At 36.0% G+C, this 16,697-nt stretch overlaps 1 protein-coding gene across 5 annotated transcripts in view; it reads right to left on the bottom strand.

Moving 5' to 3' along the window:
• The window catches only part of CENPE (centromere protein E), a 76,273-nt gene that overhangs the window by 48,752 nt on the left and 10,824 nt on the right, over positions 1–16,697 (bottom strand). For 4 of the 5 annotated variants that reach the window (XM_040237751.1, XM_040237746.1, XM_040237747.1 and 1 more), the window contains exons 10-18: positions 16,108–16,195; positions 15,149–15,278; positions 14,088–14,207; positions 13,038–13,196; positions 9,521–9,665; positions 7,515–7,603; positions 5,854–6,021; positions 1,174–1,248; positions 835–954 (exon numbers count right to left, since the gene is read on the bottom strand). In XM_040237751.1, coding sequence (XP_040093685.1) covers positions 835–954; positions 1,174–1,248; positions 5,854–6,021; positions 7,515–7,603; positions 9,521–9,665; positions 13,038–13,196; positions 14,088–14,207; positions 15,149–15,278; positions 16,108–16,195 — 1,094 coding nt within the window. The remainder of the gene's footprint in view (positions 1–834; positions 955–1,173; positions 1,249–5,853; positions 6,022–7,514; positions 7,604–9,520; positions 9,666–13,037; positions 13,197–14,087; positions 14,208–15,148; positions 15,279–16,107; positions 16,196–16,697) is intronic. The other variant, XM_040237748.1, reaches the window with a different exon arrangement.

The raw sequence follows: 16,697 nt of genomic DNA, 5'->3' as shown, positions 1-16,697 counted from the left end.
TCAACTGCTTACCTGAAGATACTGATTATATATTTCTCCATGCATTTGTATAAGGCAATTGAAAAAAATTAAAAAAATTTTAATTACTGATTTTTAATGGAAGTCAGAGACATTACTTTGCCAACAAATGTCTGTATAGTCAAGGCTATGGTTTTTCCAGTGGTCATGTATGGATGTGAGAGTTGGACTGTGAAGAAAGCTGAGTGCTGAAGAATTGATGCTTTTGAACTGTGGTGTTGGAAAAGACTCTTGAGAGTCCCTTGGACTGCAAGGAGATCCAACCAGTCCATTCTAAAGGAGATCAGTCCTGGGTATTCTTTGGAAGGAATGATGCTGAAGCTGAAACTCCAGTACTTTGCCCACCTCATGCAAAGAGTTGACTCATTGGAAAAGACTCTGATGCTGGGAGGGATTGGAGGCACGAGGGAAAGGGGATGACAGAGGATGAGATGGCTGGATGGCATCACCAACTCGATGGACGTGAGTTTGAGTGACCTCTGGAAGTTGGTGATGGACAAGGAGACCTGGTGTGCTGCGATTCATGGAGTTGCAAAGAGTCGGACACGACTGAGCAACTGAACTGAACTGAACTGAATGGAAGTTCATCACTAACTTATTAAATTTGATTGAAGGATAGTATTGTTAACTCTGATTTTTATCCATAAAATGGAAATGATATTAATTGTGCCTCTCTCACAGGATTAAATACTATACTTAAAACAACTAGAACAACACCCAGCACATCATAGGCTCAGTATAAATATTTGCAATGATGATGATAGTATAACTACAAATGTCAAAATGATGATACAACAAAATAAATCTGACTTTTACCGATGAGTATGACGAGTCCATTTTCATACTTTCTGACTTCTGAGACTCTATGTATTGCTGTAGCTTCTTAATCTGGTCTTCCTTTTCTCTAAGCAGCTCTACTTTTGAATTTAGTTCATTCTAAAACATTTAAAGGAGAATGAAACAATTTAAATGGGTTTCAATTTTAAGGAATTAAAAAGAACTTATATTTAATAGTTTAAATCAGTAGATAGCAAAATTCAAAGACTTGAGACTTTAAAAATATAATTCCCTCTATTTTCTGAAATCATATTTAATTACATAGATATTTTACAGTTTGGGCTCCTTATCAATAGAAATATCAACATAAATGCTCACCTCAAGATCTTGATTATATACTTCTGCATGCTTAACTAAATTCTTTAAGTTGGAAATTTCATGAATTAGTTGCATCTGTAAGAGCATGTGAACAGGCAACAGAGCAAACCAAAAGTTAATAAAGCAAAAAAAAAAAAAAAAAAGGAAGCATTCATTCACCGCTCTAGAATCACCCAACACAGCAAGAAGGACTGGGAAAGCAACTGTTCAAGCTACTGCAATAAAGCACCTCATTATTTAAAAATAAACAAAACCCCAAACTCTCCAGCCAAACAAAAAAATCCCCAAACCCTACAAAACAAATAAGAAAAAAAGCCTAAGTGTGACCCCAAAATAGCTACGCATCTGTTAATAAAGCTACAATAACGTCAAAAGCAAATTAGCATCCACCATTTGTAGAAGACACAGTGGTAATCAAACTCTTAAAAAAACATACTTTTAATAGATTTTTGTTTTGGGTTAAGTGCAGAATGTATTTATAAGGTTTTTCTCTTTTGATAAATTATCCACCTAGCTTTATACTGGCATACTTTTAATGAGTTGTGACTTGAAATTTAGTTTTGGATTATGACAGTTTTAAGTGGTATCTTTATGATATTTTTCTGTTCACCAAAGCTACAGAGATATGTATGGGATCATGAAATATTACCTTGTTGGTTTATTCTATAGGAAATACTGGAAAGACGGTTTTATTGCTTTATACTGTTCAACTGTCTAAAAGTATAAAGATTACTTAAAGATATGAGAATTTCTATTAAAGTTTCTTTTTGATTGAAATATCTGCAGCATTAAATATTTAAGTACCAGAAACTTTAGTGTTCAAAACAAGTAAACTATAATTTAACAAAGATAAATGTATTATCCCTTAGAGTTCCTAATCTAATAAATATAACTATTTTACTTCATGTAATCACACACACAGAAGTCGCTCAGTCGTGTCCAACTCTTTGCGACCCCATGGATTGTAGCCCACCAGGCTCCCTGGTCCATGGGATTTTCCAGGCATGAATACTGGAGTGGGTTGCCGTTTGCTTCTCCAGGGGATCTTCCTGACCCAGAGATCGAACCTGGTCTCCCGCATTGTAGGCAGACACTTTACTGTCTGAGCTACCAGGGAAGTCCATCAAAAACACAGAAGAGTAGTAGTAAGTTTCAAAAGGATGTCAGTCAAGATCTTTTATAGATGAAGTGTACTTCCTAGAAGTCAACTCGCCAATTATATGCACAGCTGGAGACAAGAGGCTGCAAAAAAAGGTTCAACTGGAAAATATCTTGGGTACCCAATTAGATCCAGTTATTCTGCATCTGTGGATTTAAAATGATCGTCATCCACAATGGAATAGATGTGTCCCTCGTTGCTTAGAAAATCCACAGCTAGCTTGATTAAGGCTACAGACATGTGTTGGAGTTGGTTCTTGAGATCCTGAAAGTTCAATCCTTCAGGTCTTGGGCAAGCCTTGATCAAATTCAGCACCTGGTTCTGGGCCACAGTGAGGCCATTTGCTGATATGAAGTTATTCCCACTGAAGTTCCCAGCTTCACCCACTCCTGGATTGCTGATAGGTGCTCTCCCTGCTGAAGGCTGGCTGTTCGACTTGCTCAGCATCATGTGTGCATTGACTACTTCCAGAATATGTGTGGTGAACTCACTGATATCCTCCAGGGGCATGATCTTAAAGGCTACCAGGCTTTTCTTGTTCTGGAAAGATCTCAGATGACTTCATGTAATCAGTATTAAAAAATTCATGTAACTTTTCATCTTTTTTTCATCTTAGGTCAGTAGAGACTGGCCCCATTTCAAGTGCTCAGCTGGCACATGTGATTAGTGGCTAGCCCATTGTTCAGCAAAGTTTTAATCTGTATTGTTATAATTTAAATTGGCTGGCTCTTTTACCTTTTCTTCTCTAACTTTTGTGCAAGGAAACCACATTTGCCAGAAATGAAGAACTAAAGAATTAACTTTAAGTTTTGAAAATATTTAGGAGGAAAAATTCCTTTACTTCTCTTTTGGAATTGCTCTTCATTTAAAGTACTGGTTCAGATAAACAGAAAAAGATTAAGTAACTTTTGAAAAGAGATGAGTGTATTCTTCCAATGATGTATTGTTTAAAATGGAGAGAGTAGAGAATGTATATGATATGGTCAAAGTTCATCTACTGCTACAAAAAAAATGTTGCATATTTCAGCTGTAATTTTTAGCAGGTGAAATGAAACATTTAATTAACATAAATATCTCTAAGTTGTGAAAATTATAAAATTAAATCAAGGTAAAATTGGTAGAGAAATCAAATTTCTCTTGTTCCCTGATCATAATACTTGACCTTGCTTGTTCCTTTCTCTAAAATTATTATTTAAATATCTTTATTACTGTATCTTTACTTGAAAATTACCCACAGCTTTAGTGATTTTTGACAAAACCCTTAGAAGCCAGGACAATGGTCACATGTCCTAAGGCTGTAATTTGACTTTTATTCCTTTTTGGCTAAACTTTCCCCCCAAATGTAGGTTTTAGAACATACTTCATTGTTTACACCCAGACTTGCATTTTTAGTTTAATATGGAATGGATATTGTAAAACTGTCTTTGAACAGATTAAGTTTGTATTACTTAAACTTTTAGGTTACTTCACAGAACCTACAATTTCAAAGTGTGTCCAGGTGAAAATAAAAAGAATAGGATTATTTACCCCTTTCATGGTAAAAAGGAAAAAAAGAATCAAGATGTGAGACTGTGTTATTTTTGTAATCTTTCTGTATGTGATTCAATTCGGTGAATTTTTTCACTTTTAATGATTAATGGAATATATTTATTTAATGTAAGAAAACTTAAGAGACATTATTGCTACACTTTGGGTATAAAATTGCCCAAAGTTAATTTTATACCATATTATTTATAAGATACATATAAAAAATTAGGTAAGATTTTGGCATTAGAAGGGGACTTGAAAAGCTCCTAATTTAACTGCAAGAGGGAAGACACACAGAAAAGTAAGCCTTGAGAGATTTGATGACTTCCTCAAAGCCTTGTCCACAATTCATGCCAGGCTCAAATTTGTGGTGAGCTAATAAATAGCAAAACTAGAGCTTCATTCCAGCTAGTCTGCTCCAGAGACCATGCTCTTCAATATGATACTAGAACTTCCCTCTCAATAAAACTCAGATTGCATGCTGATGTTCACTCTTCTTTTCATGATGTTTTATATTTTGTGAATTCACAAATTTTAAAAGAAGTTAAATGGAACTCTGTGGAGAACTTACAGATTTTTACCTCTCAGGATATACCTATGAAATATAGAAGTAAATATACTATAGTTTGTAGGTAGAACTTTTGGCACAGAATTCTTTTTTTCTTCTTAAAAGAAAAACAGTTAAACTATGAAACTGAGAAAAAAGAACTGTGTCCCTCTGGGCTCTCCACACAGAAATCTGAGAAGCAGCTACAAATTAACTCATATTTTGCCTACACCAAAACACTGACTCTCATTTTTAAGGGGATTCATGGATCATGTCGGGCTTCCCTTGTGGCTTAGCTGGTAAAGAACCCACCTGCAACACGGGAGACCTGAGTTCGATCCCTAGGTTAGGAAGATCTACTGGAGAAGGGAAGGGCTACCCACTCCAGTATTCTGGCCTGGAGAATTGCATGGACTATCCATTCCATGGGGTTGCAAAGAGGCGGCAGACTGAGAAACTTTCATTTCACTAATGGATCATGTCCCAGGTCTGATAGTAGCTGTGGATTCTTACTCTAGAAAACTGAATACAGACTCTAAAATTCCATAAAATAATTTCAAAATGTTTATGAACTCTAGGTTAACCTCGGGGGATTTCTTTGGAAGGAGTGATGCTAAAGCTGAAGCTCCAGTACTTTGGCCACCTCATGCGAAGAGCTGACTCATTGGAAAAGACTCTGATGCTGGGAGGGATTGGGGGCAGGAGGAGAAGGGGACAACCGAGGATGAGATGGCTGGATGGCATCACGGACTCGATGGACGTGAGTCTGAGTGAACTCTGGGAGATGGTGATGGACAGGGAGGCCTGGCGTGCTGCGATTCATGGGGTCGCAAAGAGTCGGACACAACTGAGCGACTGGACTGAACTGAACTGAACTGAGGTTAAAGACTCTCTACACTAAGAAATTTCTTGAATCTTCTGGATAGTTTCCAAGTCCCAAAGTCGGATGGCTTCTGAATTAGCTTAACATGTAGCCTAATACCATACACAGTTATTTAGGTATATACTTTCTAAAGAAAACAAAAGTCATTAATAGATAGTATCCATATATAAAACATTCAGCTGGATATTAAAATTCATGTTGTTCTCAGAAGGAAATGGCTATAGTCTAGGCAGCATTTCTCATATGCTCAACAAATTAAATACTTTAATATACAAATTATCAGGAAATAATTTCTTCAAGACAAATCCATCAATAGGCAGATTCACCAAACCTTCCTAAAGATGTTCTTAATTTCTTCTTGTGCATAAGCACAAGAGAAACAAATATGATTTAACTATTTTAAAAATAATATAAATAAATTATTTCTTAAATTCTCTAAATTGTGTGTATGTATGGAAAACAGGTACATCTTCAATATCTCAACTTTAAAAATAAATATTTTTAAGAGAATATTTCCTTTAAACTCGTGTTTTTAGTTTAGTTTCACATTTCCACATTCTTTACCTCTTGATCTTTCTCTGCTTTTCTTTCCAGAGCTTCAAATTCATCCAAATCATTCTTTTCCTTTAATTTCAATTCCATTTCTTCATTTTCTCTTCTTAAATGTTCATAGTCTAGTACCAGGTTATCATAGTTAGCACGAAGTGAATTCAATTCACTTTCTAAGTTTTCCTATTGTAAACAAAACGAAAATTTCAAGTCAGAAGTCTCATCATATATTCTTTGTTTTCTTAACTAAAACTTATTTTAATCAAATAATTAAGTTAACTTTGAATCATTTGGTGGTTCAGGCCATTTTCTTCTTCAATATCTTTTTAACAGTCCAGCTTAATACAGAGTAAGATAAAGGGTCTGCAATTTTGGTAAACTAACTCAGAACAGAAGAAGACTATTTTGAAAGGGTTAGGATGAAAAAAAAAAAAAAAGGATCATATAAACAAATGCTCTGCCTGTTCTTGACTGGAAAAGTCAAGTCAAAAGTAGGAGGCAGGGCTCATAAAATGGAATACAGGTCTTTAAACTCATTAGTTATAAAGCTGATAATTTAACTGTCCTCTTGTCTGACTACTATTTTATTTCTCAGGTATCTCTGAATTTAAGAAGTGAAACAGAGATTATTGCTCTTTAAAACTCTAGTGGCTGCTAGGTTTTCCTATATTCAAAAGGGGTCTGTTTCTGCTTTCTATACTGTTTGAGAGTCAAACCATGAGTTAAAAACAAAACTAACATCAAGGATTTTCAAAAAACACTGAACTTCTAGAGTATGTTTTAGGGACACAAAAACACTTCATCTAAATACTTAACTAATTAAAACTAGTTGCAATGGTCAGCTAATGGTAATAATAATTCCCAAGAATCACTGCAATTTTCCTCCAAAGTGAAAACTATATTTCTTTGAACATTAAGAGCCTAGAAAGTAAGTATATAATTTAACTTACTATAGTATTCATTATACTATTCCTTATTTCTTAAACTCTTGATAAGACAACAGGCACTTACTTTCAGTTTTCAGTATTATCTGGCAATCTTACCATTCCCTAACATGTATCATTCTTCTAATATACGACTGAGAATTTCGACACTAAATGTCAACCCTTTTTATCCCTAGGGGATTGTCGCTGAGTCACTTCTGTCTGACTCTTTGTGACCCTGTGGACTATAGTGCACCAGGGTCCTCTGTCCCTGGGATTCTCCAGGCAAGAATACTGGAGTGGGTTGCCATGCCCTCCTCCAGGGGATCTTCCCAACCCAGGGAATGGAACCTGCATCTCTTAAGTATTCTGCATTGGTAGGTGAGTTCTTTACCACTGGGCTTCCCTTGTGGCTCAGCTGGTAAAGAATCCGCCTGCAATGCGGGAGACCTGGGTTCGATCCCTGGGTTGGGAAGATCCCCTGGAGAAGGGAAAGACTACCCACTCCAGTATTTTGACCTGGAGAATTCCATGGGCTGTATAGTTCATGGGGTCGCAAAGAATCAGACGGGACTGAGCAACTTTAACTTTCAGCTTACCATGAGCGCCACCTAGGAGGCCCTAAATGAAACTAAAACTGTTACTGAAATTAATTGAGAGCTGGAAATGTGTTACAACAACAATAAACTCCAATAACAAATGAGTTTTAAAAAGAGCAAAAGCATAATGCTCTGTAAAATACATTTAAATTACCTGACTTAGTAGCTTTGTTGCTGGATTCCATTCTATCTCAGTCAATGTATCAAGAGTATTACTGAAAATATCAGATTCTGAACAGAGAGCTATAATTAGAGAGAAAAGAAATTTATCTATAAATGTTATTAAGCTTCTTAAAACTCAAAGATTAAAAAAATTCTCATCAGAGGTAATAAATTCAAACTAATATGTACTGAGCGACTGAACTGAACTGAATATGTACTTACTATACGAATGACAAGAATACATTAAAAACAGATGTGATCATTTGTATTATTGTGTGAATTAAGATCACTGGTTAGAATAAGTGATAAAATACACAGATCCTTAGTACAGTATAGGTAAAAAGGACAAATTCTAAATCTGAGATTTGATTAAGTGGATTTAAAAATGCCCCTAAGAGAAATAATAGCATATGAAGCAACTAACAAAGAATTAATCTCAAAAATATACAAGCAGCTCATGCAGCTCAATTCCAGAAAAAGAAGCGATCCAATCAAAAAATGGGCCAAAGACCTAAACAGACATTTCTCCAAAGAAGACATACAGATGGCTAACAAACACATGAAAAGATGCTCAACATCACTCATTATCAGAGAAATGCAAATCAAAACCACAATGAGGTACCATCTCACGCCGGTCAGAATGGCTGCGATCCAAAAGGCTACAAGCAATAAATGCTGGAGAGGGTGTGGAGAAAAGGGAACCCTCTTACACTGTTGGTGGGAATGAAAACTAGTACAGCCAATATGGAGAACAGTGTGGAGATTCCTTAAAAACTGGAAATAGAACTGCCATACGACCCAGCAATCCCACTGCTGGGCATACACACTGAGGAAACCAGAATTGAAAGAGACATGTGTACCCTAGTGTTCTCACGGCACTGTTTATAATAGCTAAGACATTAGCTATTATAAAGCAACCTAGATGTCCATCAGCAGGCAAATGGATAAGAAAGCTGTGGTACATACACACAATGGAATATTACTCAGCCATTAAAAATACATTTGAATCAGTTCTAATGAGGTGGATGAAACTGGAGCCTATTATACAGACTGAAGTAAGTTAGAAAGAAAAACACCAATACAGTATACTAATGCATATATATGGAATTTAGAAAGATGGTAACAATGACCCTATATGTGAGACAGCAAGAGACACAGATGTAAAGAACAGACTTTTGGACTCTGTGGGAGAAGGCGAGGGTGGGATGATTTGAGAGAATAGCATTGAAACATGTATATTATCATATGTGAAACAGATCACCAGTCCAGGTTCGATGCATGAGACAGGGTGCTCAGGGCTGGTGCACTGGGATGACCCTGAGGGACGGGATGGGGAGGGAGGGTCAGGATGGGGGACACATGTACACCCATGGCTGACTCATGTCAACGTATGGCAAAAACCACTACAATATTGTGAAGTAATTAGCCTCCAATTAAAATAAATAAATTAAAAAAAAAAAAAGAAAAGTCAGCACAGCAAAAAATAAATAACTAAATAAATAAAATGGCCCTAAAAAATACTTACAACTACATTGGGGATAATTCTGAAACAGATTTCTGTCATAAACACAGGAATTCTTTCAAGAGCAGTAGTTTAAGGCTGATGTTATGTGGATTCTAATTTAACTGGATAATGATTAGAACAAAAATGTGTGCTTCAACTACAATGCATCATCATTCTTAAGACGGGGAAATAATAGAAAACTTCATGAACGTTCACTTTCTTAAAATCACTTCTCATTATCTCCACTGTAATTATATTTAAAATATTAATACATACATTTTATTTAAATGTGTTTATCACATTACTGAGTTATAAATAAAGTGCTGCTTTAGGGAGGGGACATATGTACACTGATGGCTGATTCTGTTGAGGTTTAACAGAAAACAACAAAATTCTGTAAAACAATTATCCTTCAATTAAAAAATAAAGTTTAAAAAAATGTCCCTCTTTATAGGGATGCTTTTATAAATGAGAGTAATTGGAAAAGTACTCACATTCATCAATTTCTCCTAAACTTACAGCAGCCTTATGTGTTCTTGTTGTTACATTCACTGCCATATTAAATTCATTTACGTAGTTTGAGTCCTTCATTTTGTTAATTTTCCCCGCACACCAAGTGACTCTTCGTTTTTTTTTAGCCTGAAAAGAAAGAAATCAAAATTACCTCACATAGATTGGGGCTCATATACTGTAAAACAAAGGAACTAGTTTCCATTTTAAAACACCATTGCCTTGGTGGAATTTTTACTAAGTTGAGTTTAGTATCTTAATAGTTTAAGGATATCCTGAGATAAGAAAACATACTCAAGCTTTTCAGATCAGTGTTTAACCCCTGAAAACTTTGATGAAACTATCATTTACACTAGACATTTTATTTGAAGGTTACTTATAAGCTTTTCTGGAACATAACTGAAAGGAATCGGTTGATGTACAACTCTTCAAGTACTCTGGTGTTACAAGGAAGGTACAGCTGCTGCTGCCACCCCATAGCTGTCAACAGCACTTTGGGATATCCAGTTCTGTTCCCTCAGTTATCTGGTCATCTGTCACCTTCCCTAGCTCCTTCTTCTTGGCTCTACAAATGCTCAAGCCTATTTATTTGCTTTTGATTTTTTAAAGAAACAAACTCTTGGCTCCTCACTTCTCTCTAGCTACCATTTTCTTTCAGTTTACACACTACCATCTTCCTCATCATTTATCTACTTCTTTGTCTCTTCAGGATCATTTCTGTCTTCTGCACTGCATCTCAAGATTAACTGCTGTTCCCAGAATACACTGCTCGCTTTCATGCCTCTACACACAATACCTTTAGGTTTGAGACAGCCAGCCCTTTCCACAGCCTGCTCTGCAAAACCCAGCTGTATATAAATATGCTACTCCAATGACCTTCAGCTCAACACCATGCACTATACTATTTCAAACTCTCAGTGTTATGAACGTGTGTCTCCAACCATCTCCTGATATCTCAGCAGAAAAGTTAAACCGATTTCACAAAGACAATATAAGCCTAAACTTACAAAAGCATTCCTTCTTCTGTTCTTGTTGAAACGAATAGATGTTTCTCCTTCTAAGGCCAGACTCTTCAACTGTATTCAAGATCCCATCCCTTTGGGCATCTCTACCCACAGCAAGGTGGCTTTTATTACCAATGCATAACTCAAACTGCTTTTGCAAATAAGCTCCTCATTTCTAAATCTGAAGCATCTTTGTCTTCAGCATCTGTAAGCAGAACGTGACACTACTTACCACATTCACCTAATTTCCTTTCAATTCTAGAGCTCAACACGGGCTCCTATAGGGATTCTTCTATTCTGCTTTTGCCTAAAAGTTGTTGTTTCTTGGGGTTCTGTGTTTGACCCTCTGTTCTTTCCATTCTCAACATGCTCCAAGGGCAACCTCATCCATTCCCAGGACTTTAAATTGGATCAACTGTAATTAATACCCAAACTAACATGTCCATCTCAGACCTTTCACATTTCCAACTGGCTGATGTCTTAAAATGGAGATGTCCTGAATCAAACATTGAGCAGCTCCACTACTCTTCATTCAATGGATACACACACTACCAACTGCCCAGAAAGCCTAGTAATGCTTCCAAGTCATTCAGGATGCCTCTTTCTCTCCTTCCTTGCCTCTGCGTTCAAACAACCACAAAGTCCAGTTGAGTCTGCCTCCCAAATAGCTCTCCAGTTTAACCAATTTCTTCCATCTTCAGAACCACAATCCTTGTAGAGGCCAAATCAATCTGATGCACATATCAATCACACCTTTCCAAAATGTAATTGCGATTACGTTCTATACAAGGCTTTTCCTTGTTTTTAGCAAAATTCAAAGTTCAAATCCCTTAATGTGGTTTACAATGTCCATGCCACCAGAAAGTCTAATATACTGTTGTCCCACAACTTCAAGCTTTTGTATATGTGTTTTTCTGAAATACTATTCCCTATACCTTCCACTGGGCTATTTTCTACTCATCACTCAGTCAAGAAATAGATCTTGAGTATCTCTATACTTAGTGTGGTGATCTGTACATGATACCTATTAATAATATATATATATTTTAAAAACATATTTATTTCTGGTTATGTAGGGTCTTTGTTGCTGTGCAAGCTTTCCTTTAATTGCAGTGAGTGGGCTTCTCATTGCAGTGACTTCCCTTGTTGTGGAGCATGGGCTCGAGGAGGGCTGCAGTAGCTGCAGCTCCTGGGCTCTAGAGCACAAGCTCAACAGCTGTGGAGCACAGGCTTAGTTGCTCTGCAGCATTTGGCATCTTCCCAGAATAGGGATCAAAACTGTCTCCTGTGTTGGCAGGTGGATTCTTTACTACTGAGCCACCAGGAAAGCCCAGTAATAACCTTAGCAGTATACAATTAGTGAGGATTTCTGAGTGTAAAGTGTAGTGTTATGCACATACTGTATGTTACTTCACTTAATTCTCACAACAATCCTATGAAGCAGGGACCAAGCTATTATATCACAGATAAGGAAACTGTAGCAAAGTGTATTTGAGAAATTGTCTAAGGTCAAGTGTTAGGAATTGCCAGAACTGGGATTCATACCCAGGGAGTTCAAATCCAAAGGCTATCTTCTTAAATAAAAAAAATCTGTCAGATAAATAAAACCCTAGTGAAAACAAAAAACATACAAATCGGAAGTCAGAATTTTGATTACTACGTTGATCTATAGTCTAGATCAATTTCTTGATATTAACATTTTTGTTTCTTTAAACAGAAAATATTCCAATATACTTCAGACACCCGTGGTTTCCAATCAGCTTATTAATTATATTAGAATTTCTTAAGAAACATATTGCAAACAGATTCCTTGGCTATACTGTAGACTGTAAACCACAGAAGACTCCAAATAGCCAAAACAATCTTGAGAAAGAAGGGCAAAGGTGGAGGCATCATGCTTCCTGATTTCAAACTATATTACAACGCTATAGTAATCAAAACAATATGTATGATAGTGCCACAAAAACAGACACATAAAAACAATGGAATAGAAGCCCAGAAATAAACCCTCACATATATGATCAATTAATTTACAACAAAGGAACCAGGAAGATAAAATAGGGAAAGGACAGTCTGCTCAGTAAGTGATGTTGGGAAAACTGGACAGCCATATGTAAAAGAATGAAACTGGACCACTATCTTACTTACACGTAAGATATACTTACACTGGACCACTATACTTACACGTATATAATAGATGATTTTCTCATATATAAAAATCAATTGACACTGATTAAAGACTTGAATGTTAACACCTGAAACCTCCTAGAAGAAAACTCCTAGAAGAAAACTAAGGTAGTAAGCTTGAATCCTTGAATTAGTACTTCTACATCAGGGATCAGTAATTTTAACGAACTTCAAATATACGACAGGTTCTTGGTTTCTTGAATACAATGTATTGAAAGATGATAAATGAATAATTATGTAATAAATAAATAGGAATGTCTGGTTCTATTCTCTGTATACCAAGTTTAAGCTGTCATCTTTTAAATTTTACCTTTAATTCTTGCTGCGATGCTAGGGAAGAAGATGTCACCAGCATCCGAGTTAGGTTTTGAATTTTCTCAATCTGGACTTTTTGAAGTAGATCTTTTTCTTCCAAGAGTTGGGCCAGTTGGTCTTTTTCCATTGCCTGGGCTCGAGTCTCTAAAGAAACCTACAGAATGTAATAATGGATTATGTTAATAATAAATGTAGCTATATTTTAAAACCTTGAAAGTAGCTTAAAAGAACAGAATAGAAATTTGTATGTGAACTAAGAGAATTTTAATCATATTGAAATAAAATATACTCTACATGCAGAGCTCTAGTACACAGTTACCATAATCAGTAATTTCTCAAACTAAAAATAAAGTAAAATATCCATTTCTTCTCATGTCATTATTCTACATGCTGTGTGTAAAATTATTACAATGCAGCTAAGGCAATTCTATTAACTGCTTAAAATATAAACAGAAGGCGGAGAGATCATAAAAGCAGAGACTTGAATACCTACAGCAAAATAAGAGATGTTTTCATAAGATTACCATTTGTTATTTTAGATCACTCCTAAAAATATCACCAGAATGCAAGATTTACACAAAATCAAGGGCCATAATAGTTAAAACAAACAAATTACAATGATAAGTGAATATCCTATTTTATTGAATTCCTATCCTGGGTTTGGAAGAAAAATTCAAGATAATGTGAAACTCTGGAAAGTAGTTTTAGGTAACTAACTCTACATGGCCTCTCTCTTTTTTAACCTAATTTCCTATGTATTTGTGATAATTTTTTTAAAAAACTCTGTCAACTCGGCCCATTTGAAAACATCAAATTTTGTCCTTTGAAAATGAAAAACAAAACCTAAAATAATTTCAGGAAACCAAGTCTTTTATAGTAAATTAAACTAAATTTTGTATGAGTTGATTTCTTCTTAGTTGAAAATTGTTTTAAACCTAGGTTGCAGAGCTCAGTTATTGATGGCTTCAGACTCTCTGGGCATTTAGGCAGATCTCAATTCTTAATCTGTCTCTTTGCTTTACTGAAATACACGGTTCATACATACCTCCTCTAATTGCTTTTTAAGATCCATTATTTCTTTCCTGTATCTTTTCAGGAGAGCTTCATCACTTGATACCTCGTTAACATAAGGAGTATTCTTCATATATTTGGCAGTGCTGGCAAACTGGGGAAAAATGCAAAAGTGTTATGTACTCAACATACACAAATTAATAATACTTGGTTTTCTTGTAATTAAGATTTGAAAAAAAAAAAGAAAGAAAAGAAAAAAAATCAGTACTCTACCCAGGTAGTTTAATACTTTTGAATACAGAGAGCAGTCTATGTCTCCATAACAAGGCCAGTAGCGCTCCCATCAAAAGCCCTTCTCCTTCCTTTGAACTCTATCCTACTTACTAGCCACTTAAGCATTAATCCAAGGCAATCACGTTGGAAGACAGGTCTTGTCTTCCCTCTAAGACTATAAATTCTGTGAGGCCCGTAACTCTATTTTCTATCTTTTTTCTCTGACAGTACCTAGATCTAGTACTCAGTAGCTATTTGAATCAACGTTTCTTAGAGCGTATCAGAAGTAACTTTAAGTGGGTACATGAAGGTGTCCATTATATATGACACTGAATCCTTCATTGAGACAGCCATTCTATTGACAATTTAGTTCCCCCACCCCAACCCTCCTCCTTTTTTTCTTTAAACATAAAATGCAGGACCTAGGTTCAGTGCTAGGATAGGCAACAATTAGCTAGCAGGAGTTTTGGAAGTTTTTTTGTTGTTGTTATAAACACATACACATGTTTTTTGAGTCACCTTCTATTTGTTGTAAGTGCTACTAGTTTTTCATTTATGGAACTGATATAAAGTTTCCTTTCATAAGTGAGTTTGTAAAAATAAAAAATCAAGTCAATTTCAGTAAAATAGTGTTGAATGTGGCAGAAATTGTGGAGGTGGGATAATGGATTTTGGATTTTGTGATTTTGGAAAAACATATCAATTTTATTTTATCAAGTATGTTATGTCAATTAAAAGACCTATACCTATTTTTAGTAGGTAATTTCTCCTTCTTAGAGATGATATCCCCTCAGATTAATTTGAGATAAAAATCAAACTCACCTGGAGAGTACTAAGTGTTTCATCAAAAGACACTGGAGTAATTGTGCAGATGATACGTGTTTTTGCATTTCCTCCCAAGGAATTCTGGAGAATTCGTGTTAATTTGCTATCTCGATAATTTATGAAACCACTTAAAGAGAAATGAGTTTGGGAAGAAAGAGAAAGCTTTTATATAACAAAATTGGTTGGTTTTTAATGGAGAATCTTAAAACAGCTAGAGTTATAAAATTCTTTACAGGTTATACGGGGCAGATCAAAACTATTAACTAAAAAAAATATTTAAAATACAGAAAGTAAATTTAGTAGGACACTAAATGCCACAAATGCTCACAGAGTCACGAGAGCTTTTGAATATATGAAAGAAATAGATACATATTTTTAAGTGTCACTAAGGGATTGGAGAAGGCAATGGCACCCCACTCCAGTACTCTTGCCTGGAAAATCCCATGGATGGAGAAGCCTGGTAGGCTGCAGTCCATGGGGTCGCTAAGAGTTGGACACGACTGAGCGACTTCACTTTCACTTTCATTTATTGGAGAAGGAAATGGCAACCCACTCCAGTGTTCTTGCCTGGAGAATCCCAGGGGTGGGGAAGCCCGGTGGGCTGCCGTCTATGGGGTCGCACAGAGTCGGACACGACTGAAGCGACTTAGCAGTAACAGCAGCAGCAAGGGATGCCCACATGGTGTAGTGGTAAAGAATCTGCCTTTTCCAATGCAGAAGACTCAAGAGACAGGGGTCAATCCTTGGGTCAGGAAGATTCCTTGGAGCAGGAAATGGCAAACCATTCCAGTGTTCTTGCCTGAAAACTTCCATGGACAGAGGAGCCTGGCGGGTTACAGGGCATGGGGTTGCAAAGAGTCGGACATGACTGAGCAACCACTCACAAAACTATTAAAAATTTTGATCTAATTTAAACATAAGTATTAACAGATAAATGTACAGTGGGGTACACTTACCCAACTTGTCCATCGCTAAGTTTCTTGATCACTTGTCCCAAAATAAATAAACTTCGATTTATATTACAGCCTTCCTTGAGTCGTAAACCTGTATTTATTACACAAATGTAAATACTAATATTGAGCCCTGCATTCGATGATGAACTTATTTATCAGCAAATTATGAGAGAAAGTAGAAATTAGAAAGCTGAAGTCTCTGTTTTGGACTAAATCTGAGTCTAACTTTAATATCACTGATGGAGGCGATCTCTCCCTACCCTCCAACCTATTAGATGAATCAGAAAGGTTATCATCTGAGAGAGATAGCACAACAAAAAAGATGAATAAAAAAAGAACAAGAGGGAGGAATAGTCCGTTTCCTAAAAGACCCCTCTAATTACTGCATTTGAATCTAGTTTTTTAAAAACTTCAAATACAGACTACTACAGACTTGAAACCAAATTTGTTCCTATATGGACTCACAACCCCCAAATCTTTAATTTTAAAACTAAATAGGCACACATGACTCTAACATTAAAAAAAGAACAAATACTCTGAAAAAGCTCTCTTCCAGTTTTATGCCCCAACCAGGACAGGTTTCCTATCCCCTC

This window comes from Oryx dammah, unplaced genomic scaffold (genome assembly GCF_014754425.2).
Source record: "Oryx dammah isolate SB20612 unplaced genomic scaffold, SCBI_Odam_1.1 HiC_scaffold_3, whole genome shotgun sequence".
NCBI lineage: Eukaryota > Metazoa > Chordata > Mammalia > Artiodactyla > Bovidae > Oryx > Oryx dammah.
The sequence above is the reverse complement of the archived record's forward strand: the minus strand, read 5'-3'. Positions and strand labels throughout refer to the sequence as shown.